The sequence below is a fragment of the Larimichthys crocea genome, chromosome XV (genome assembly GCF_000972845.2).
Source record: "Larimichthys crocea isolate SSNF chromosome XV, L_crocea_2.0, whole genome shotgun sequence".
Classification (NCBI taxonomy): Eukaryota; Metazoa; Chordata; class Actinopteri; family Sciaenidae; genus Larimichthys; species Larimichthys crocea.
Genome location: NC_040025.1, coordinates 8296656 through 8319202, shown reverse-complemented (window position 1 = coordinate 8319202; position 22547 = coordinate 8296656). Strand labels below are relative to the sequence as shown.

Below are 22547 nucleotides of genomic sequence, written 5' to 3'. Positions count from 1 at the left end.
AAATCTTATGTTTGTTACAATAAGAAACACCTTCAGATCAAATATTTACTGTTTATGAAACTAGAAGTAAGCAGGACACTGAGCATTTCTCGATTCTGCATAGATGGAAGTCTCAGTCCACCACCCACACAGAAATCCCTGTGGGTGACAGCCATGGCAATAGGACCACTGCACGCCCAAACACTGGGTATTATGCACCGTGAAATGCAATATTTCTGCATTATAAACCTCTTTGGAATGTACTCAACAACTTCCCTCCCCCCCATAAAATCACCATGGCTTTCTGAAGCTCATTGTAACGTTTTTTTTTCTTCTCCATCCTCCCTAGAAAATCCAAGCTGTGATCACAGTGCTGGATTACGACAAGATTGGCAAGAACGACGCCATTGGGAAGATCTTGGTGGGAAGCAAGTCCACAGGGGCCGGGCTGAAACACTGGTCCGACATGCTGGCCAACCCCCGTCGCCCCATCGCCCAGTGGCATCCACTGCTGCCAGAGGAGGAGGTGGATGCTGCCGTCGCAGCCCTAAATGCCAAGAAGTAAACCCCCTCACCAGAATTGTACCCCACCTCCACTTACCTACCTACCTACCTACCCATACATTTCCCTTCATTCCTCCCCCCAGGTCCCACATATCAGTGTATATTCCAAAAGAACACCCTAACTGTACATCTACTCCTTCCACCCTCTTCCTCTCCCTTTCAAAAGATCCATAAATACCATTTAACATGATGGGAAATATAGTTTAAAAAAAAAAAGAAAAGCATCATGTTCTATGAATTCATGTCATTGAGAAAAGAAGACAAGTAACAGGATGGACAGATACTCCGTTGATTTCCTTTAGATCTATTTTTGTATTGGGGTTGTGGTTCCATTAATAAGAATACAGAGTAGACCATGAAGAACAGTAAGAGTGCTACATGGGAATCTGGTGATAGAGGGGATAAAACATACATTCACTCATATTGTACTTCTCACCCCTTCCCTTTAGTGACACAGTTTGCTTAGAATAGTGCTTATTAATAATAAAATGCTTTATACTGCCATATGATAGAGAAATAACACAAGCAGGTCCATTCCTTAGGTGTATTGTGCACCATGTTCCACACCTGCCAGTTATCATACTAGACGATTCTGTTAGTTTGAAGTACATTCCTAGAGTTGGGTAGCATTTAGGGATAGGCACATATCCAGTTACCCACAAACACACTGCCTTTTTGATTAGTTAACCTTCCACCCATCGTCTCAGGAAAACTGAGAGGAAACTGAATCTCCATGCCTTTTTTTCTAAACGGGTTGTTATTATCAAACAAATCCTCCACCCGATGAGAAAGAAATGTCGGATCCAAAAGCTTGACCGCTTGTTCTATTTTTTTGTTTTGTTTTGTTTTTCCGGTGATGTAAGGCTCACGACTAGTGTTAGTATATCCATGAAATGGTATGTCAGGGAACAGGGAGTGATGGATTTTCAGTAAAAAAGAAAAAAAATATTAAAAAAGCGTTTTTTTTTTTTTTTGACGACGCAAAAATGTTGCGCCTGTCATCTGAGCAGCAACAAAAAAACAAACAAAAAAACAAAAAAAAAAAGCAAGGAAATATCAGAGCGGGTACAACAGAGACTGATTCCAACCACCAATGACATGATATTTACAAGGTGTCGAATACTGCCTGCAGTCTACCACCTCCCCTCCCAATGCCTCTGATTCTGTATCTCACTTGTTCAGTGCTACTGCCATTAGTCATGGACTTGACACAAGGGTTTTACTTCAAAGGAATCCCTATAACCGTCTTACAGTCATAAAGGAGACAAGCCTTCAAAGTAACAAAATAAGCAATTTTCAACTTACCAGGGACGCCTTCCAGTTAGCGGTGTTGTTCTCTTCATTTCTTTCTTTCCTTCTTCTTATTTTTTCTATCGCATTTTTTGTTTATCCAGATTTATTTCATTTATCTTTGATTCCTCGAGCACTTTAAATCCAAATGTTGTGTTTAAGTACCCTCAGAAACCAGAGCTTTAAGTGTTTATGTTAGGAATAACTGCTAGTTTAAAAAAAGAGCAAGGGAGTGCGTTATGTAAGCAGTTTTTTTTTTTTATGTTGTTGTCGTCAATGCTTTTTGTTTCCGCTCAGCTTTCAGTGTACGTGTTTCGATTGTTTGAATATTACGTTTCTCACTCGATTGCAAGGATATGGTCTGGAAGAAGGCACTGATCCGTGTGTATTTAATACACAGCTTACCAAACTGTTGAATTTAATTGCACTACTGGGTGTCATTCTGTTCTGTGGTAATTTGACACTGTTCTACGATCTGTGCTTTTATTTTTGTTTTATTGATAAAAATGTTGTTGGGATGTGAGAATTTTTCTGTGGCACATGTGGCATGCCGGACAGGTCTCCTCGTATAAACGGACTGCACTGATAAAACATTTAAAGAGAGACACATTCCAATCTAATATTGCTCCCTGGCTTCTTCACAGAATGAAATTGGTTCAATATTTGAAGAGAAATTTCAAAAACGTCTCGTCTTCCCTGAACAAATTGGTGAAAGCTTAATTGCTAATTAATATCCTGATATGCATCAGGTATTTGGACCCAGGTCCAAAAAATACCCATTGACAATGCAGAGTCAATGTAAATCAAATGTAGACAGTACAGCAACTTTCTTTTTGGAATTTTAATGAATGTCGGCTCTTGTTTTCTTTGTTGGAAATTGTAACTCCTTATTATTTTTTTTTAAATAAGCAACATACCTGTAGACCATGTTCAGATTTCTGTTTCTCATCACACATGATCTTTTTTCTTCTGTTGACGAAGCAGCGCTAAAGAAAAAGGCAACATGGAAGCAATCAAGCAAACCCATTGGTGTGTAGTTTTGCCTATATACATAGTTCATACACGTTGATACTGCATGTTTATACAAAAATACTGTACATAAGAGCATGTTTTAGAGACGAAGCAAAAATATCTCGTGTACGTAAATGGGTGTCATTTGTCATTTTAATAACACGACGAAGGGGGAAAAAAAAAAGATGCACTGTATATTTTCTAAATGAAACAAAATGTGTATTTATTTTCCATGAGGGTCATTTGAGAGAATGTCATTCAGATATAAGAGTTACTATTACTAATAAGAACCTTTCCACGCCTGAAATTCGTAAGCAAGTGTGTCGTCCAGTACTGTGCGTGAGTTCATGTAGGATGAAAATGTAGCCGCATGCTTGCTATCTAATTCCTTGTGATCCGATTTTTTTATTTTTATTTCATTTGATACCATTTTATTTGCCATACGTTTCGTTTCAGCACTTATCTGAAGGCCAATGTTTGACTTGTTTCTGACTTTATTGATATTGCAGATATGTTTTTCAATTCTTGTTTGGGATGGGAGAAGAGGGGCAGGGGGGGGTTTCCAAGTCTAGAACTGTTTTCTAATAACGGATTTGGCACGGTGTTATTCTAAGATAACTCGTTAGAAGAAGATTGAATAATAATGCGATCGGTAGGTGGATTGTAGGAGTTGTTATTTGTGCCAGTACTGACCCAGAACGAAGTCTGTTGGATCATATCTTTGTGTGAAATGTATTTTCCAGGGGCCAAAAGATGAATAATCCCATTATTCTACTAAAGACAAAATGACTTGGAATCCCTTCTTCTTCTTCTTCTTTTTCTTCTCTTTCTTTCCTTGGAAGTTTTTATTTTTTCTCTTCTATTTAAATGACCTGAAACCCTTCACGGCTGTGTCTCTTTTACTGTGGTTTATTAAACAATATGTGTATGTGTATACAAGATAAATGAATAAGATAAAAACTAAAGCCATAAAACTCAAGCACTAACTCTTTAGAGCTCAGCTGAGTAGCTAGAGTTTATTTATGAAGAAAAGAAATATCTGACATGTCTTCATTTTCCTTGGCTAGTGTTTCTCTTTTACATTCCGTTCAGAGGTCTTTGTTCATCAAGAGGGCAAAATCCATTTTACTGTATATGTGACCACTGAGAACAGTTGTGAGTTTAGTAGAGTGAGTGTGTCTTTTTCTACTTTCCGAGCTGTTGATGTCCTTGTTTCATAGAGGTAGCTGATTTTACAGTATTGTGATTAATAATGTATATGCCTTGTTTTGATAGTATAAATAATAGATATAATATCACCATAGATTCTCAATAATACTGCTAAAATTATATATATATATATGAGAGTGTGTTCTATTCTTGGGCTGAGTGCAATTTATGAACCAAACTGGGTCACTCTTCAAGTTTCTCTTCTTCCAGTTTTAGCAGCAGAATGTACTAGTGACTACGTGTACAATCAATAACGCACTGCTGGTGATCGATGGCTGATCGCTGACGGGTTTTGTTGGTTCATTTAGCATAAAGCAACAAAACTGATATATTTAGAGATCCGACAATATTAAAGAAAAAACAAAAAACAAAAATAGAGAAACGTAATATGGTGGCACCCAAGTTTTAGGCCCGAATCCCCTCCCATAGAACTATGCATAGAGTTATGATTTTCACAAAAAAAAAAAAAAAAAAATGAAAATATAAATATTATGTCACAGCACATGATATGAAGTGAAGATCGATACCGCTCTGTGTATCTGTGTGCTAAAGTATGGAGCCAGGGGACGCTTAGCTTAGCTTAGCATAAGACTGGAAACAAATGGAGAGACGAAGGTACAAATAAAAAGGTGCCGGCGACTTTAAAGTTCAATCATGTCTCAGCTGGTTACCCGACAAAAAGACTCCAGGAAGGGATGGTCGGTAGCGTAGTGGGTTAAGGGGCCGCCCCGTGTGTGGAGGCTATAGTCCTCGCTGCAGCTGGCCCCCGGCTGTAGCTTGTGTGCGAATTGGACAAATGAGATATAATGTGTTAGTGCGCTTTAAAGCTCACCTGGTTTGTTGTTTACCATAGAGCCAGGTTAGCAGTTTCCCTCTGCCTCCAGTCTTTGTGCTAAGCTAGGCTAATCATCTTCTAGGGTCCGGCCTCATACTTAAAATAAGAGCGGTAAAAAAAAAAAAATGGTGGAAAAAAACTGTCCTTTACTTTTTACCTCAGTTGCTGAATTCTCTGAAGTAAACCTTAAACTGCCATCTATCTACTCCTGACAACAATATGTTGTCTGATGCAATATTATATTTATCCGCTTGTCCCGTTAATGCTACTGACTGTGACCAAATGATGCACTGAGAATAATTCAAATATAAGATTTGACAGTGTGTCACAGAAAATACTGCCACTACCTGATCACAGTTGCCTGCATTCGTCGACGCTGTTTGAATCTACAAAAAGCCAAAATAACAAGTCACGCGGAGGCAAACAGAACACGTCAGATGACGAGGCAAATGTGATTACAGGTTAATTTATTATAGCACACTTAAGAGATTTATCTATTGATTTTATTGATTACTGCTTCGGGGTCATTGCAGTCACGTGACCACCGTGAGTTCTATGGGGGACAGAAAACTGGGAGCTGTGTGTGCTTTGTGTGAGTGTGTGTGTGTGTGTGTGTGAGATTAAATAGATGAAGCGTAGGCCCTTTAGCAGACATGGTGCAAAAACAAAGCACCGGAATATATAACTTTAATATACAGTACAGGTCTGCATGCACGGGACACATTACTCATTCTTAAATGTACATCTCTGTGTGTGTATGACCGTAATACTCAAACAATCTTAGTTACACTTGGGGGGGGGGTTATTGTGTTCTGTTGATAGCTGCGTAGATGAAACAATACCTTATGCACAACTGCATCTGAAACAGTGCAGATGGCGTTTTAGAGCACCGTTCACACACACACTAGTTGTGGGTTTTCTTTTGCTTGTCTTTGTTTGCTTTTCGAACAAAACGCTGGGATTTAAAAAGGGAAACCATCCAAAGTTCAATAGATCATTTATCACCTTGTCAAAATGTGTTGAGAAGCCTCTCAGCGGGTAAAGACGCCACTTTGAAACATGTTGTCTTGTCTCCTCTATTACTCGCTGTATTTCTTCTTCTTTGTATTCTTGTGCATATGTGTAATCACTCCTTCCTTCTGTCGGGGTTTTTTTTCTCTCTCTCTCTTTCTCGGTTTTGTGATGTGTATCTTCTTAATGTAGAATGTAGGACTGTATTTGAATCAACGCCAGAGTCACGTTTGCTTTTTTTTGTTTTTTTTGTGTCTTTGTCCTGTTTCTTACGTGTAACCAGCTATGTACCATCAGTATCATGAAGCAGGAATAGGAAGCAGGCTCACTGATTTCTCCTCCGAATCTGCTTTTCCTGAGCGTAAAGAATGCCGGCCTTCATGTTTACAACATGGACATACTGTATACTGCCAAACATGCAGGACCGTACCAAACTCCCCCTCTTGAGCGCTTAGTCCTCCACCTGCCACCCCCCTGATGCAACTGTACTCTCAAGACTCTTTCCTTTTTTTCTTTTCTTTTTTCCCCACCTCTTTCTCTTCTTCTTCATCTTTTAAAGCATCGGAGGACAGTCAGGTTGTGTCCTCTAGCTGTGTTTCTTCGTGTCTAGTGTCGTGGTGCGCGTGTTCATGTCAGTACTTGTGCCTACTGTGGATCGCATGCTTTAGCCCTTGACTGGACACAAACGTTGCTCACAAACTCCTCTTGACCCTTATGTGGACAAACGTTGGGGATCCTTATAAAAGTTATCAAGGGAACCAAATAACTTATTACAAATTTATCATATGTGTTACCAGTTCTGTAAAAAAACAAATAGGAAATAAAGGCCTTTTAATTACCATGACTTGTTTGTGTTTAATATGCAGAGTGTTCAGCTCAGCTGGCTCCTAATAATCTCTCTGCTTCGGATACATAATTTATTAATGCCACGCAGAGAAACGTTTTCATTCCTTTACAGTTTATTAAGCAAAGTGAGTAAACCGGTGTGTGCACATTGAGCTATCATCACATTTCAAACGTTTCAATACAATATACTGCATAGTTCAATACATCTACATCAGGTGTAGAAAAAAAAAAGCTGACATCTTATTCGTAGCCGTCGAGTAAATCAGTTTACTGGATGTGACCAAAGATAACACTGGCGTTACATCATGCTGCCCTGGCTCGACACCCAAACCATTACATTATTAAATGAATACATCAAACACTGGGACTTTGGTCAACTCGCCCATTAAATGAACTGAAGACAGATACCAAAATCATTCATGTCTCCGGCACGCAATCCATCACCTGTAGCAACTCTACAGCTGTAGGAATTTTAATACAAATGTGAAGCTGAGTCTGGCAGTTTCATACATTAATATGATAAATAGCACACTGTTTTGAGCAAGGGATGATTTTATCTGCTCTTTATGAAATACAGTGAAGGTGAAGGCACTCCATGAAGAATCACTGCAAGGCAGCAGCCTCTTTCATGGTTTTATTTTTATTTCTCATGATAAGTTAACATTTAGAATTTTTCAAACATTGTGTGGAAACCAAATATTTTTCAATATAATGCAACACAAGGCAGTAGCACCAGTAAGTACGGTCTCCTAAACGACCAGAACAAAAAGGCCTGTGGGGCTGTGGTCTGCACCTAATAAACTGGCAACTCAGAATACTAATAGCGTGATTATTCATTTAACTTGTTTTATTGTGACATATACACACCAAGGATTGAGACAGCATGTATGTAATCTACACCACATATGATGAAAAGTGCTAGCAACAGTTTATTCCTCAAAACTTTGGATTCTTCCTGATTTTTTTAGGATCACACAACAACACTGTGGAGAATAAAACGTCAGCGGTGACACTGGACCATTTTGGCATTTGTGTTTTTTCCATCACCAAACAGAAAAAATGGCCAATAGGTCAAAATAATCGGCACATTCGTTTGAAATGAAATGGAGTAAACAAAGTATAAAGATTAAAACGAAGAAATGCATAAATAAATAAATATATCTCTATTATAAAACAAAACATTGGACGCTTTCTTCCACACGCACACACACACACACAGACTCAGACTGTCTCCTCTGTGTTGCCATTCTTTTGTTTCGAAGCTGAGCCATTGGATAATAAATTGGATAAAAATATAAATATCCTCTGTGAAGGACAAGCAGAACCAAAAATGAAGAATGGCTACTGGAACCAGAATGTGGCAAACACTAAATTACGTAACGTGCTCCTTGTGATGCCTAAGTGATAAAAGGTTTGCACTGTCCACTCTGTACAAAGTGCATATACCCTGTACTTTGCTTTTCAGGGCTAACATACAGTCTTCAAAAAAGACCAAATACAGTGGGGACATTATCATATGTAAGGTAAACATAAAAATCATTTTCAAAATGATGGAAATTTGACTGAAATGTGTACAGATTTGTGTACAGATTGACTGTTTTAATGCAATATACAGTATGTGGAGCCCTGATGCCTTACTATAACATGAACTCTCTAAAGGAAGTTTTGGGTCGAGCGTTTACAGAAAAGCTACAGGGGAAGATGTCAAACCCAATACATGCATCTTATTAAGCCTTAATATCAACATCAGGGAGTACAAATTTTAAAATTGTTATTATATATATATATATATATATAAAAAAAGATGTATGAGAGCTGAGCTGAAGGTCTTCTCCATTTCGAAACATTCTCAGGCTTGTTGCTCCTCAGATGTCGAGATGGATTCATGTTGAAAACCTAGTTTTCTCTCGGAACCACAACACCTGTTTCTCACTTGGCTGGCTCTCCTTTTACCTTTATGGCCACAGATTCTGGTTGAAATTATAAAGATTACTGATATGTTTCTGCCAGTTTGGCATGACATCATTCATCAATGAATAAATGGCCTCCTCTCTTCTTTTTTAAGACAACATTAAAATACTTCTCTGCAGTGCGCGATGTAGCAAAAAATGTGATTCCTCTACGCGATGTGTGGGTATAATATTAGAAACGGTACATTCATGCAAACACCTGGATTTGTTTGGGCCTTAAAAGGTTATCAAACAGTAAAACTGGTCCCTGTTTGGTTAATGTGAGATACATTTTTTTCTCTCTTATAAAATAGTATCTAATCAAGTAGAAACACTTGTTGTAACACCATCATTACACACTGTGAAATTTGACTTCTTAAAACTTTTTGGAACTTCCCAACAGGAATTTATTTCTGCAAAACAGCCTGTCACCATAACTCAGAGAGGAGCCATAACTCGGGACATCATGGATAATTAATCTGCCTTATCAGGGTTTGAGCGTCCACAGACATAAAACAGGAGCTTCAGACATCTTTTCATTTGGACAGTTTGCTGATGACTCGAATGAGAGCCCCGTTCTCATCCTTTAGCCTCTGGTTGTCTGACTTGAGCTCTGTTAAGATCTGGGACAGCAGAAGAAAAGAAATTAAATTAGAACATTATATCATCATAATAGCTTTACACTTGACGTTAAATGGTTTGTGGATAATGTGAGGTTTGGAACTTAAAGCTCGAGGTGGTACAATGACAATTCATCGGGACTATCCATCATAATATCTTCCACTAACAACAAGTGGATTAAAACTTGTCTTTCAGTGAAGTCCAAGTTATGAGGACATGCGTTTTACAAATACTTGATCATGCAAGTGAGGAGTGACTTTGACAATATGCTCTCTGTGAAAAAGTGAATGTGGTGAAAGTCAAAGAGAAAGAAACTGAGAGAGGGTCAATTTCCCCAAATCTAGGTCATGTCTCTCATGAGGAGCAATGACTAAAAATAACCACCCTCTCTGCCAAAGTATTTCCCCTCAACTAGAGACAAACAATAACCCTCTGCTCTAGCCGTGACATATTACTGAGAACTGGTGAACGAGCAAAGGCGACTGATGGCAATATGTTCATAACCTAACATAGCAAATCACAAGTTTGTTTTCTCTGTTACTCTCCTCTTAAATAAGTCCTATGAACATGCTCATGTCCTACTATAAACTGAGTTTAAAAAAAAAATGTAACATTTGGGGAAATACACATATTAACTTTTCTTACAGTGAGTTAGATTGATACCACTCTCAAATCTGTACACTAAATATGAAGCTACTGCACATCCAGCAGCTGGTTAACTTAGCTTAGCTTAGCACAAAGACTGGAAACGGATAGAAACAACTAGCCTGGCTCTGTACTGCGATAACAAAAAATCTGCCAGAACTTCAAAAGCTTACAACTTGTGAATACATTTGCAAGTGTTGGAACTAGGCTATTTCTTGGCGGGGGTGCAGTGACTTAATGGAGCTGTCATCACTGTGAGTTTAGTGAGCAGATTTTACCTTTTCCTTTATGTTAATCTGAGCGAACTGGTTCCTAAATACAGCTTCATATTCAGCTCACAGGCAGGGTGGTATCTCTCGCAAAGAAGCTTATTTTCAAAGAAATGTCTAACTGTACCTTTATATTAAAAAATCATCTGTTTTGTCCCTGACAGGCTTCATGAATGAAAATATGTCACATATATGTGCTTGTGTATCACCCAGTAGCACAGGACTTTCTCTCATTTCCTTTGGAAGATTGACTATTTCCTTCGGCGAACACATTTGCATTGATTACACAGCACATTACGCAGGAACCCACATATATTTGCCTGCTGTAAGATCGATAACGGCTATAAATGTGCTTATTCTGGATGGTGCGGACTGCAACTCTAGATGTTTCATTTAAATGATAACCAGAGACGTCATAAACATGTCACGTGAAGCCCCATGCAAGATGAATATAGCTAAAAATACACTTCAAAGGGAGGCTTATGATAAATGTTTTTTGGGATAGGGGGGTGCTGGGGGTCAGCACAGTTGCCCTCTGATGGCCATAAAGGAGATTGGGTTAAAAGATTGCAGGGGGGGGAGATGCAATGCAGTGTGGGGGAGGAGGAGTGAGCATCGGGGAGGAGGGTGCAGGACCTGCCTGAGAGGAACACAGCAGAGGACGAGGGGGGGCTTGTAGAGGCACCAGAAGGAGAGAGGAGTGTAGAAGTTAAATGGCTGAGAAGGGGAGAGGAGGAGGAGGAGGAGGGGGGGAAGAAAGGAGGACAGATGATGTCAGAGGATCAGAGGTCCTCCGTCTCCGGCATGGAGGCCGTCTCAGAGAGGCGGGCGAGGACGCGCAGCATGGCTCTATTCTCAGCCAGGAGACACTCGTTCACCCTCCGCAAGCTCTGGACCTGAGCCAGAGCAGGGAAAGCCTGCACAGAGGAGGAGAAAGATACAGAAAGGGGCAGACAGAGAAAGCATGCAGGGAGGCGGGCCGTGTGCAAAGAGAAAGAATCGTACAGAGACATATCCACTCATACAGGCATGCACCCACACACCTACGCAGACAGGGGAAAACAACAGCAGATCTGAGGGACTCGACAGCAAAACTTATATAAACGGATATTTACAGAACAGGGAGATCTGGAGAAGAAGAAACAGCAGAAGCTGGCAAGAAGCAAAGGGAAATTATGAAAGCTGTTCTCCATGAGTTTGTGCTCATCAAACTGTATGCAGAGAGTGTCGAGGTCCTGAAGTGTTATTATATGCATAGCTTTGCAGGGGGAATTAAAATTCATACTTTCATAATCTAAAAATGTACTATGTCATACTTTACGCAAGAGCTGTAAGTCAAAAGAAAAAGAAATGATTCATTTCCCCCTCCTACTTGGCCTGACTTTTTGAGGTAGACCTCAATGTGGGTCGACCGAAACGTCTGTGGTTTGACACGATTCCTGAGGGTAAACCACAGAACACACACACACACAGGGCACAACCCAAACACGAGTTTGTAGACATGAATATGGCCGAGGATGAGGTTTAAGGAGGGCATCCAGCTGCTTCTTACAAAACCATAACACGTTTATTAAAGCAATTTGAAGCTAGGCTGTGTTTGGGCCTTAACAGTTCATGCATATAATGTCTTCTTGGTATTAGAATAAAGCAGCTCAGTTTCTGGAGCGGTGCCCTTAGGAAGAGAAGGGAAAGAGGAAGGACAGGGTGAGGCAAGAATGCATAATGACTAGTGTTCTTTATTACACTCTCCTAATATTGAGCTCTTCCATATTAAATTAGATCTGACCACATTCTCAGGTCCTGCAGATAATTCGACACAGTTGCTATTAATTAAGTTTCAGAGACTGTCGAGAACAGTTTCGCTTTTTCTGCATGAGAAATGTGAAACCCTACAGAGTAATCTGACACTAGGACATCGACTATTTCAAAAGGGAAGATGAGGACACACAGTGTTATTCATGCTGCTGCACGTCTTTTAACTGGCACAAGCGAGTATGAGCATATTTCGCCTATTTTATCTTCACTCCACTGGCTGCCCGTCCGTTTAAGGATTCATTTTAAAATGATTTTTTTTTGCTTGAAAGCCTTGAATGACCTTGCTCGACCTTACCTCCCTGAGCTGCTGCACCCCTACAATCCTCGCCGATCTCTCAGGTCAGCTGACCAGCTGCTCCTGACAGTGCCTAAAGCTAGGCTTAAGCTCAGAGGGGATGGAGCGTTTGCCGTTGCAGCTCCAAAACTTTGGAACGAATTGCTTCACATTAGACAGGCCTCCTCTCCGTCTCATTTTAAAACTCTTCTTAAAACCCACCTCCTTTCTTTGGCTTTCGACACCATGTAGAGCAGGGGTGTCCAAACTGTTCCACAAAGGGCCGGCGTGGCTGCAGGTTTTCCTTCCAACCAACCAAGAGCACACAGTTTGACCAGTCAGCACTCTGAAGACTGAGATCAGTTGATTAAATTAGTCAAGTCTGGTGTGCTCTTGGTTGGTTGGAACAAAAACCTGCAGCCACACCGGCCCTTTGTGGAACAGTTTGGACATCCCTGATGCAGAGTGTTGATTTTATCTCTATACATGCATATTTTTTTATCTTGTGCGGGCAATGCTTTTCATTTATTTTATTTTATTGTTTTTTTTGTTATCTTTCTATTGTCTACTTCATCTTTTAGTGTGCTTCTTCTGTGTTATCTATTTATTGTGTTTTATCTTGTTGTGCAGCACTTTGGAAACCTTGTGTTTGCTAAAAAAAATCGTGCCATATAAATAAAGTGGATTGGATTGGATGTGAAAGATCTGAACCCAGAACAAGTCAATGACGGAGCCGCAATGCCTGCAGGTTCAGACCTGATGAAGCACCTCTCAACTGGAGATGAAGCACATAGGCAAAGGAATGTTCTCTGTCGCCTGCAGAGTGTCAAAACTGGAGCACTCACAGTGGTGGAAGCGTTAAAATTACAGCTGCTGTTCGTACACCTGTAGAAGAAAGAATTGACATTTATACCTCCGGATCTTAAACGTTGCTGCTATCTTTGCTTTCCAGTAGGTGGCACAGGTTGGCACTAATCTGACAAGGACTGAACAGCTCTAACTTGCTAAACGTGATCAAGTGACTTTGTGAGCGAGTGACGACGTGCTCTGCATCTAAAGAGAATTAAGGAAAAAAAAAAGTCTAAAGTACTTTGAGCTTATCATGTGATGTTCATATGTGTCCACACGTGTAAACATGCCAGAGTCTCTGACAGGATAGAGTCATGTGAGGTGACAGGCAGGTGTCAATCACTCCTCTGCGTCATAGCGACCACTCACCATCCCCCCCTCCCCTGAGACAAGCCTGTTCTCAGGGCTGGTACCCACAGCGGAACCGCAGTGGAGGGTCCTGCTGAGGGAACCACGACAACACGAGGGGTCAAACATCTGCTGCCGGCACGTGTCTCGTTAATAACGTCCACGTCGCTGTCTGTATATTATATTTTCTCAGACCAGAGCCATGTTCTTATTTCTCTTATATATAATATAACCTAGGATTACATTCAAATGTAGCACAAACCAAAGACCAAAGTCTGCAAAAGAAAATGTAAATTAATCTTAAAGTTTCCATCCACTAATGTTCTCTGATTATTAGGAGTTTGGTAACCATTGCAGAAGAAGAGGACGCAACCAGAGGATGTGATTAAATGATCGACTGTCAAACCTCTAATGGTGAAAAAACAAAATAGAAATTTAGGAATTCATGTTTGTTTCATTCATTAATTTGAGGTTACAGTCTTCACCCAGATCTAAAGTTTATGGCTGCTGCTATTTTTCGTCTCTTCAGTGGAGCAGAGGTTTTAGCCACATGCTTCTTGTATGTCATGATTTATTAGTTTCCACTGCATTTGTCCCATTTTTTTTTTTTGGTTTGTTTATTGACACACATTTTTCCCACCTTTTAAGCCATTGTAAAATTCTACATATATATTGTAATTTGCATTGCTCAGTGTGTGATTTGTGACTACTCAGGCCTGAAATTGCTCCGCTGCTCTGCCCTGCATTTCTGTGTAAAGCAGAATACACACAGCGCAGTGCAGGAATGTCTCACAAAAGCAGGTCTTTCGGTCTTGGACGGGGTTTGGTATTCAACTGGAACTAGGTCACAATGTTCACCCCAACAGTGGGATAAGTAGAGCAGGGGAGCAGCAGCAGTAGTAGGCTCCTCCTCAAGCCTGGCAGGAAGTGGCCCAGCAGAACACTGTGGGTAATGAGCCTGAAGCATTAAACTTCCCTCTCCTTGACTCTCCAAACCCACCTGGTTAACCACAAGCCTGGAGTGTGCTACATGTGTGTTTTGCTCTGTAAAAACACTTTAGGTGGGCTTGATTTAGCATAGGTGAGAGAGCCTTGGCTGGAGGTGTATACCTTGGAGTACTGTTAGTGTTATTAAAGTGTTTTTGGGGTGGGGGGGACATCATGAGATAAATGACGCACAACTTGTAACAGAGACTAAATATGCCATTTAAACCCAGGGTGAGTCTGCACAAGTTATTTTTGCATGCACTGACCTTTAAGTCCTCCTCCATGTTTGACACTCTTTTCTCAAGTGCTTGTTTTTCCTGTAAATAAAGATAAAACAACCGAGAAAATATAATTATATGACCCTCAACTCAAAGAGCGGGAAGCCAGCACTTGCAGTTGACAGGAAAGGAGAAAATACAAAAAAAAAGATATGGGTGTTCATCCATCTTTATCAAATAAAATAACAAAAAGTCGCAGAGACACTTACCCTTTTCTCTGAGTCAAGCGCTGTAGATCTCTCTGATATTCTGTCATGCCTCTGAAAGTTAGAAAAGGTGCCGTTATTGTCAAGTGTTGTCAAGAATCTCTAAAGAATGATTTCATTAAGTAGTCGGCCCGTGACCTTCCGCCAGCACGCCGACGTGAAAAGGACAACGGTGACAGTTTCTTAAGTTTTCAGCTTTCAGATACCTGAGTGATTTTCTCCAGCTGGGAACGGATGTTGACCAGTTCTTGTTTGCTGTCGTGCAACCTTGACTTGAGCCTCTCGTTCTCATGCAAAGCTTCTGCATACATCTAAAAAAACATAAAGATGTCATACAACAGACATCAATAAAGTGAACAGATGAGTTGTGAAATGACTTAACAGACAACATGACAAAATAAAAACTGAAGCTTATTCTTATTTTGAAAAGAGTATTATTATTCTTTTTTTAAATTTCTGTTTGTCTTTTGTTGTTCTTTACAGAGTTGTCTTCATGATTCAAGTTTCTTGTTTCCTCTTTTATTTTGTAATTTTCCCCTCTCTGCGTGTTGTGTAACTTTACTTTAACCAGAATGCCTTCCTTTGTGTATTTAGTGTGCATGTAGTCATGTTGTCTGTGTATGTTTGTGCAAATTCTGTCAGTTCGACTCTTCTGTATTTCGTTTCTCGGTTTCGTTCCTCTGCGTCGTTCCCATGTGCGCTGTCCTGTTTCTGTGCTTCTCCCCGTGTCCGTGCTCTAAATGTTCCAGGTGTGGGTTTCTGTTTGTTTTGACTCATCTTGGATTATTGGATTTATTTTCCTGCCTGAACTCATCAGCTGCTTTTTGTTATTTTTTAATTCTGCATTTGGGTCAACTTGAACTTAAACCGTAACAGCTGTGTGTCTCTCTTTGAGGACTGTCTTTAGATTCAAACAATGCAGAGGTGATATAGTAACTGTAAATTAACCCGACAGCTTCTGCCGTTAACACCGTCACAACCGGCCTAGTGAGGTAGCCAGCTATGTAGCACGTAGTTATATAAAAAAAGAAGAAATCAGTGCAATATTAACATACAAAACACTCGTATGATGCTCATCAATCTGTTAATACTGTCAGTCAGAGCAGATACACAGCCTTCTATTGGTTAGATGGTTTTGATTTTGATCAAATGTTGACATATGTTTGAGTACATAAGTGAATTTTTATTACAAAATTTCAAAGATAAGATTTTGATACTATCAAATCTTTCTAAAGTCCATTCCTATCTCCCATCTGCTTGCCCTCAGTGGAATGTTATAAAAATAGATGTTTGGTGATCCATCAGTCTGCGCCAAAGCTTTCTGCAACCGTATGAATCGTCCAAGCGGGATTGTGCTGAGAGTTACTACCTTCTTATAGTCTTTGGTAGTGGAGTCTTGCTCCTGTTTATTCAGAGCAGCCAGCCTCGTCTCTCTCCGCGTGTAAGAGCTGGTTCGGCCCATAGGTTTGTCTGTTGCACTCTCCCCGCTGGAGTCATATCTGAAGGTAACACAGTGCTACTTTATTCCGGATGTTGTTGGTGTTTTTTTTTTGTTTGTTTTTTCAGGAAATAAAGTTCTATGTCACAAGAGATTAAAAACAATCCTTACCGTGACAATCTGTCATGCTGTAAAACAAAGAACAAACCATGTTAGTTTGAGCAGCAAAGCATGGGAAAATGTCCTGTTGTTGGTGAGATCCAGATTTATTTGTTTGATAAGACCAAACAGGGGCTTGGCAGTAAAATATCTTCCATTCTGAGACAACGGAGAACAAAAACTTCCGAGTGAATTATCACATCGTGTTCAGAGGCCCCTGAAATCCTGGAGGGAAGAAAGTACATGCAGAAAGTGAGATATAATTCACATCAACACTGCAACGACAGGGTTCACGTGGGTCAAACCTCCCCGGTGAGCCCCGGTTAATCTTTTAGAACAGCCGGCTGCCATGCAAATGCCTGCAGCATGGAGATGACATCATGACATCAGAAGCTATAAGTATCTCCTCGTGTGACAGGTCGACGTCTGACCTCAGACAACAGACTGATAGCAGACTGTCCTGGCAGGTTTTAGTCCAGTGCGCAACGGCTGCCAAATAGCCTGTCGTGATCACATACTGGATTTGTTTTTTTCCATTTCACAGAGGAGGTCACATATTGTGCTTCATTCAGGAGGAGTTGTATATGTGATTTTTTTCCATTTTTCTACCTCAAAGATGTGCCTAAAGTTATCCATCACAGAACTGGTAGATGTAGTTTGTGTGTCTACTGCCTCCCTATATGTCAGACAGTGTGTACGGGGCTGCAGTATCAAAGTTTGTGTCTATCCAGACCTGTTTCTGCACCAAACAAAACTGAATACATAGATAACTCACTGCCGTCGGCTGATAAACGTTGCACATGAGAGGATGATAACTGGAAGTGTTCACTGTGAGTAAAACACTGAAAAAGGCAGAGGGAGGATGCTGCAGCATGAAGCCAGACTGATCCACAATATCTTATGCAGTCTTGTAAACTTGACTCATGATAAATTTGAAGATTTGGAGTTGTTGTCTTGTCTGGGAAAGTGGGCTTTAAACACCTCTGTTTAAAAGACGCCTCGCAATAAACAACTTGTGTGGAAGTCCAAGCTGTTTGAGACAAGAAGCAGATGCACGGCAGGCTGCGCTTTATGAGGAGGACAATTCACGTCAAAAGAAACACAGCGGACGGTTATTCACAGCGCTCACATTTGGCTAGATGGGAGATATTTCATGCAGCGTCAAAGGAGCTATTCCTCAGCAAGTGTTTACATAACTGAGCCAGCGCTGCCTGTCCTTATGTGGTCATGTGCTTAAGCAGAGCCATCCAGGAAAAAACAGACCTCCGTGACCTCAAATGAAAAAGGATGGAGCCGAAGAGGAGCTCTCGCTCTTTGTGCAATGACTGAGGAGATTCCTCGATCAAATTCAGCGTACGTTCATTAATCAGCGGGGATGATTGGGCCCCTGGTTTTATGAATAAATCATCATGAAGTCTGCTTTTGGGGATATGAACTGTTACATGGCCCCTTCACCAAACTCTTTTAAGATTAGAAGCTCCTGTACGCAAACCTATTTCACAGTAAAGGATTAGCAAATTGGTGAAATGAGTTTTTTAAAAACTTAATTCTGGTGAAATCTTCAGTGAGCCCGGTGGGGCTTTACAGGACCTGATTCTTCGTAAAAAGAGGGGGAATCCTTTAGAGTAGCTCTTACATTTATGTCTACATCATAAAAGTTACTGTCCAGATTGAGCCAGAAACTGAATCATATTTGCAATTCTGCTTCTGATAACAGCTGCACCGATGCGATTCCCTTGTTAGGAAGGAAAAAATAGAGGGAGTCAGAAGCGGCACATGCAGCTCAGCAAACTATGTGAGGCAGAGCAGATGCAGGAGGACGCGATCGACTAAGAGGGTAGAAGAAAAAACAAGAGGCCGTCAGACTGATGGAAACAGCTTCCAGTTCGGGTCCATGCTTGAACCATGGGCACTCTATAAACACAACTGCCTTCAGTTTTTATGGTCTGCCAGGACCAACAATATAAACACCAGGGGGGGGCCCACGCATGAGCTCACTGCATCAGTGTATAAATGATAACGTTAACGTGCGGTTTGCAAGAGACTCTTCAGTTTCCCTCTCACCTCTTTCACTTCTTTCCTCTCATTCTGTCAGCATCAGAGCTGAGTGCAGTTTGCAGTAGGAAAATGTGAGCTACTCACGCACACACACACATGCACACACACACACACACGCACACTCTTTTTACCCCCACCACTGGAACAAGACACAGCACACACAACCATAAAAGACGTTTCTTCCACATTCACTCACCTTTTCTCACTCCTCCCTCTATATTAACTCTTTGCAGAATATCTGAGCTTCTTTTGGAGCATCTTTTTTTTTTCTTTTTCAAGAGAGCTGACTCAAAATGCCTCGCATCCAGAAATATTCAGCTCATTTTACTGAAGTAAAAGTAGCAATACCACAATGTAAAAACACTCCATTACAAGTAAACATGTTTAAAAACCTACTTTATCAACAAAATATACTTAAAATATGAGAATAAATGTACTAATTCAGCATAACAATTGCCCATTCATCTATAACAGTACATTGTTAGATTGTTTGGACTGATGTATTAATGCGTAAGCACAAGTTTAATGTCAGTAAGTGCTTGATTAAACTACATACATACAATTAGTTTAGTCCAGTCGTTGCCAATATCATGCCCCCTCCAAAGAAAACAAATCTGGGTAGCCGTGAGATGATTAATGGAGCGCAAAAGCTTTTGTTATGAAATATTAGATCATTTTACCTGTTTGGTAAAAGTTTGGAGAAAATAACGCATCGACATTTAAACTCATAGAGTTTCACATTTCCTGTGAAATTTTAGTGTTTAATAATGTGCTATGTTTAAGAAGCTTATTGAATTGTTTTATTTAATTTAAAAGTAACTAGAACTATCAAATAAAAGTAGTGGAGTAAGAAGGATGATGTTTTCCTCTGGCATATTGTGGATTAGATGCGTGAAGTAGCGCGAAATGGAAATTCTCAAGAAACTTAAGTACATTTATTATTTTCCACCAATGTGAACATCTGCCAAATAATGAGCGTTATCCAATAATGTCTTCCTGTTCATACTCCCTCCTGTAGCTCACAGCTGTGACACACACACACACACACATTGTATTTTACCGAAGAGGACCAGGTTCTCGTCAAAACATTGTGTCAAGTGCTAAAAATACCGCATCAACCTGATTCCCTCTCTGCAATGCATTTTCTTATTCTCCCATGAAGACTCAATGCACACTGAGTCGACATCATGGAAAATGAAAGCCCCGGGTTTCACCATGGATACGGCACACACACAGAGAGAGAGACTGTCACTTCTTGAAAAGAGAGCAGAGAAATGACAGCATCCGCTGGTAGCATGTGCTATAATCAGAGCGTCTGCAGAGTCAAAAGTTTGTACCTCTAAATAGACGTAAAGGTGTTGCTTCAGATTTCTGCATTTCTCTCTGTCCCTTTAAATGTGGCTGTCACACAGAGTACAGCTCAGTCCAGTGCACTGACATAAACACAACAGTCAAACAACGCCCATGAGAATAAGCCACTTAGAAAGAAAGGAGAAAAAACAGGAAATTACAGAAGGAATGTTTCAATCCAAAAGTCTTTTCCAGAAAATGTGCTCAGACTCTGAGTGTTTCCGAGTGCCTCTCTTTCGCAAATCCTCAAATGAGCTGAGATGACTCGCTCACAAGTTGTTGAACCGTTTTAATGAACTCATTTAGAGGATCAAGAGTGGCTGGTTATTCATGTAACTGCGCATAATCATGTGGAAATTAGGAAATAACTCATCATCCTGTTGATAAAATGATGAAATATCTTGCTTGTGCAACTGAACACGCTCACAGTGGCATGTGTCCAAAGACATAAATACTTTACTATGGCTGCAGCAAACAGTTATACATCAATTCATCTGCCAATGATTATCTCAGGTAGTCGTTTTGTCCAAAATAATGTCATAAAACTGGGAGAAATACTGTACTGCAACTGTCAAAACCCCCCAAATAGTCAGTTTAGTTTAATATATAACAAAGAAAAGTAGCCATTCCTCACATTTGAGAGGCTGAAATCAAAGAATATGTGTTGGTTTGCTTGATAATGATGAATAAATTATTAAATTAGCTCTCAGGTTTCAGTCTGAATCCAGAAAAAAATGATAGAGATATGAAATTAGACACATATATCCTGGTAAATTGGTATAAAATCAAAAGTTGTATTTCTCTAGAAGAAAAGCTTCTGGTCTTACTCTGTAGTTTTTGTCTGTAGGGGACGGAGAGGACGGTGGTGAATCTGCCACTGACTTCCTGGTGCGAGTCAGGTCCTTGGTGCGTGGGTAGTAGGATGACATCTCCCTCCTCTACCCTCGTCTGGCAGGTCAACTTCTACTGTAACATTCACCGAGGCCACAACCAGATAACAGCTGCACAGACGCACAGATTCCCTCAAGCAACAGTGACGCAGATGCCCATGACTGCAATCCTGGGGAATCCTCAGCAACAACAGGTGTGTGTATAATGTGTGTGTGTGTGTGTCTGAGTCCAGCTTCACACTCCCATGAGCTGGAGAGAGCCGCAGCTCAAGTTTGGAAGGATCTCAGATGTAGTCACGCCTTCTTCAAAGCTCAGACAGTGAAGCAATAATCAAAATCTAAAATGCAAACGACATAAGTGAATAAGTGAGAAATAACTAGTGAAGCAAACAAATTATAATCCCTTGTCTCCGCTCTGTTAACAGGCCGGAGGTCTTTGATCAAATGTGGAGAAAAAGAAGTCCAGAAGGACGCAGCCAAGAGAGAAAAGTTTGTTCCCAATGCTGCGTCTTCCTATGTTTCCCAAAGTTATACAAATACACTCTCTCCATCTCCCTCCCTCCCTCTCTTGCTTTCCCTCTCTCTCTCCTTTCACTGCTTGGTCGCCCTCCCAGTCCCTCCAACCCTCCTCCACCCACCCCTTGCTTCTCCCTGCTGTCTTCAGCTTTGGCAGCCTGCCAGAGGCTCTGCTATGGCAGGACTCGGCACAGAGGGCTAAAATTGTCCACTGATGTGGACGCGGGTGGGGGGGATAAGACGGAGGTGGAGCACAAAGACAGACTTGGATATGGGGGGGGGGCTGCAGCAGTTTGTGTCCTGGAAGGTCAACGCGCACTATTACCTGAGGAGCCATCAACAAGCGTGAGGTGTCAAGTAACTCTTGCACACCCTGCAGCGTGATAGAGAGGAGATGCTGTTAGTGTAAGTGTTACAGAGTGGAGCACTTATGCTGCGTTTCCGGCACTAATATATGCAGAGTCTGTGTCACATTTCAACAAAAAAAAAAAAGTATATTCCAACATGTCAAACTGTTCCTTTAAAGGAATTCCTTTCAGGATTTAGTGGCATCTAGTGGTGAGTTTGCAGATTGCAACCCCCGCTGAATACCACTCACCTCACCCCTCAAGTGTGTAGGAGAGCCTATGGTGGCTAGGGATGGGAATCAGTAAGATTTTTACGATTTTGATTCCATTATCGATTCTGCTTAACGATTCGATTCTTTATCGATTCTCTTATCGATTCTCATTTGGGAAAAAAAGGAGAACAAACAGTTTGAGAGGAGGTAGTGAACTGGAGCGAGTACTAGTACAGCTGCCAGACTCTGAGCCAGCCAGACTCTCTCTCTCTCTGGAATCGAGCGTGCGTAACTTCTTGCGGAAGTTACGTGACGGGCTTTCTGGAATCGAAGAGAATCGTTAGAAAAACTGCCAAACGATTCCATGTAATTGAAACACACGATACCTGTTCTCAACAAGAACCGGTTCTCGATTCCCATCCCTAATGGTGGCCAAGGAATTCACAATGTGAAAGGCCCTATCTATAGCCAGTGTTTGGTTTGTCCATTCTGGCTTTCTGTAGAAACATACAATTCTTATTCAGCGTACAATTCTTATTTTCAGGTTATTATACACAAATAAAATCATATTTATGAATTTTTATTCCATAT

General features: G+C 40.7%; 2 protein-coding genes across 8 annotated transcripts in view; one reads left to right on the top strand and one right to left on the bottom strand.

The window, feature by feature from the left end:
* Nucleotides 1-2050, top strand: part of LOC104927443 (synaptotagmin-2) — a 55259-nt gene extending 53209 nt beyond the window's left edge. For all 4 annotated transcript variants that reach the window (XM_019256920.2, XM_019256910.2, XM_027288804.1 and 1 more), the window contains one exon: nucleotides 329-2050. In XM_019256920.2, coding sequence (XP_019112465.1) covers nucleotides 329-544 — 216 coding nt within the window. In that variant the 3' untranslated portion in view covers nucleotides 545-2050. The remainder of the gene's footprint in view (nucleotides 1-328) is intronic.
* Nucleotides 1373-21443, bottom strand: ppp1r12b (protein phosphatase 1, regulatory subunit 12B). 4 transcript variants are annotated; one of them, XM_010741525.3, is made up of 8 exons: nucleotides 20819-21440; nucleotides 16596-16612; nucleotides 16356-16485; nucleotides 15193-15297; nucleotides 14990-15040; nucleotides 14769-14819; nucleotides 13537-13609; nucleotides 1373-9317 (listed from the first exon to the last, which is right to left on the bottom strand). In XM_010741525.3, exons 1-7 carry the CDS (start codon nucleotides 20918-20920, stop codon nucleotides 13568-13570), a joined length of 498 nt encoding a protein of 165 aa, XP_010739827.1. In that variant the 5' UTR covers nucleotides 20921-21440; the 3' UTR covers nucleotides 1373-9317; nucleotides 13537-13567. The 4 variants fall into 4 exon arrangements, with proteins under 4 accessions (XP_010739827.1, XP_019112479.1, XP_010739826.1 ...); XM_019256934.2 differs by having other exon boundaries at nucleotides 13537-13606; XM_010741524.3 differs by lacking the exon at nucleotides 13537-13609 and having other exon boundaries at nucleotides 20819-21438.
* Nucleotides 21444-22547: the final 1104 nt, after the last annotated feature.

Coding starts and splice junctions, on each gene's coding strand:
- ppp1r12b (XM_019256928.2), bottom strand. CDS start 20,920: ATGTCATCCTACTACCCACGCACCAAGGACCTGACTCGCACCAGGAAG. Junction 15,298..16,355: donor CTACCAAAGACTATAAGAAG/GTAGTAACTCTC, acceptor ATGTTTTTTTAG/ATGTATGCAGAAGCTTTGCA. Junction 14,820..14,989: donor CGCTTGACTCAGAGAAAAGG/GTAAGTGTCTCT, acceptor CTTTATTTACAG/GAAAAACAAGCACTTGAGAA.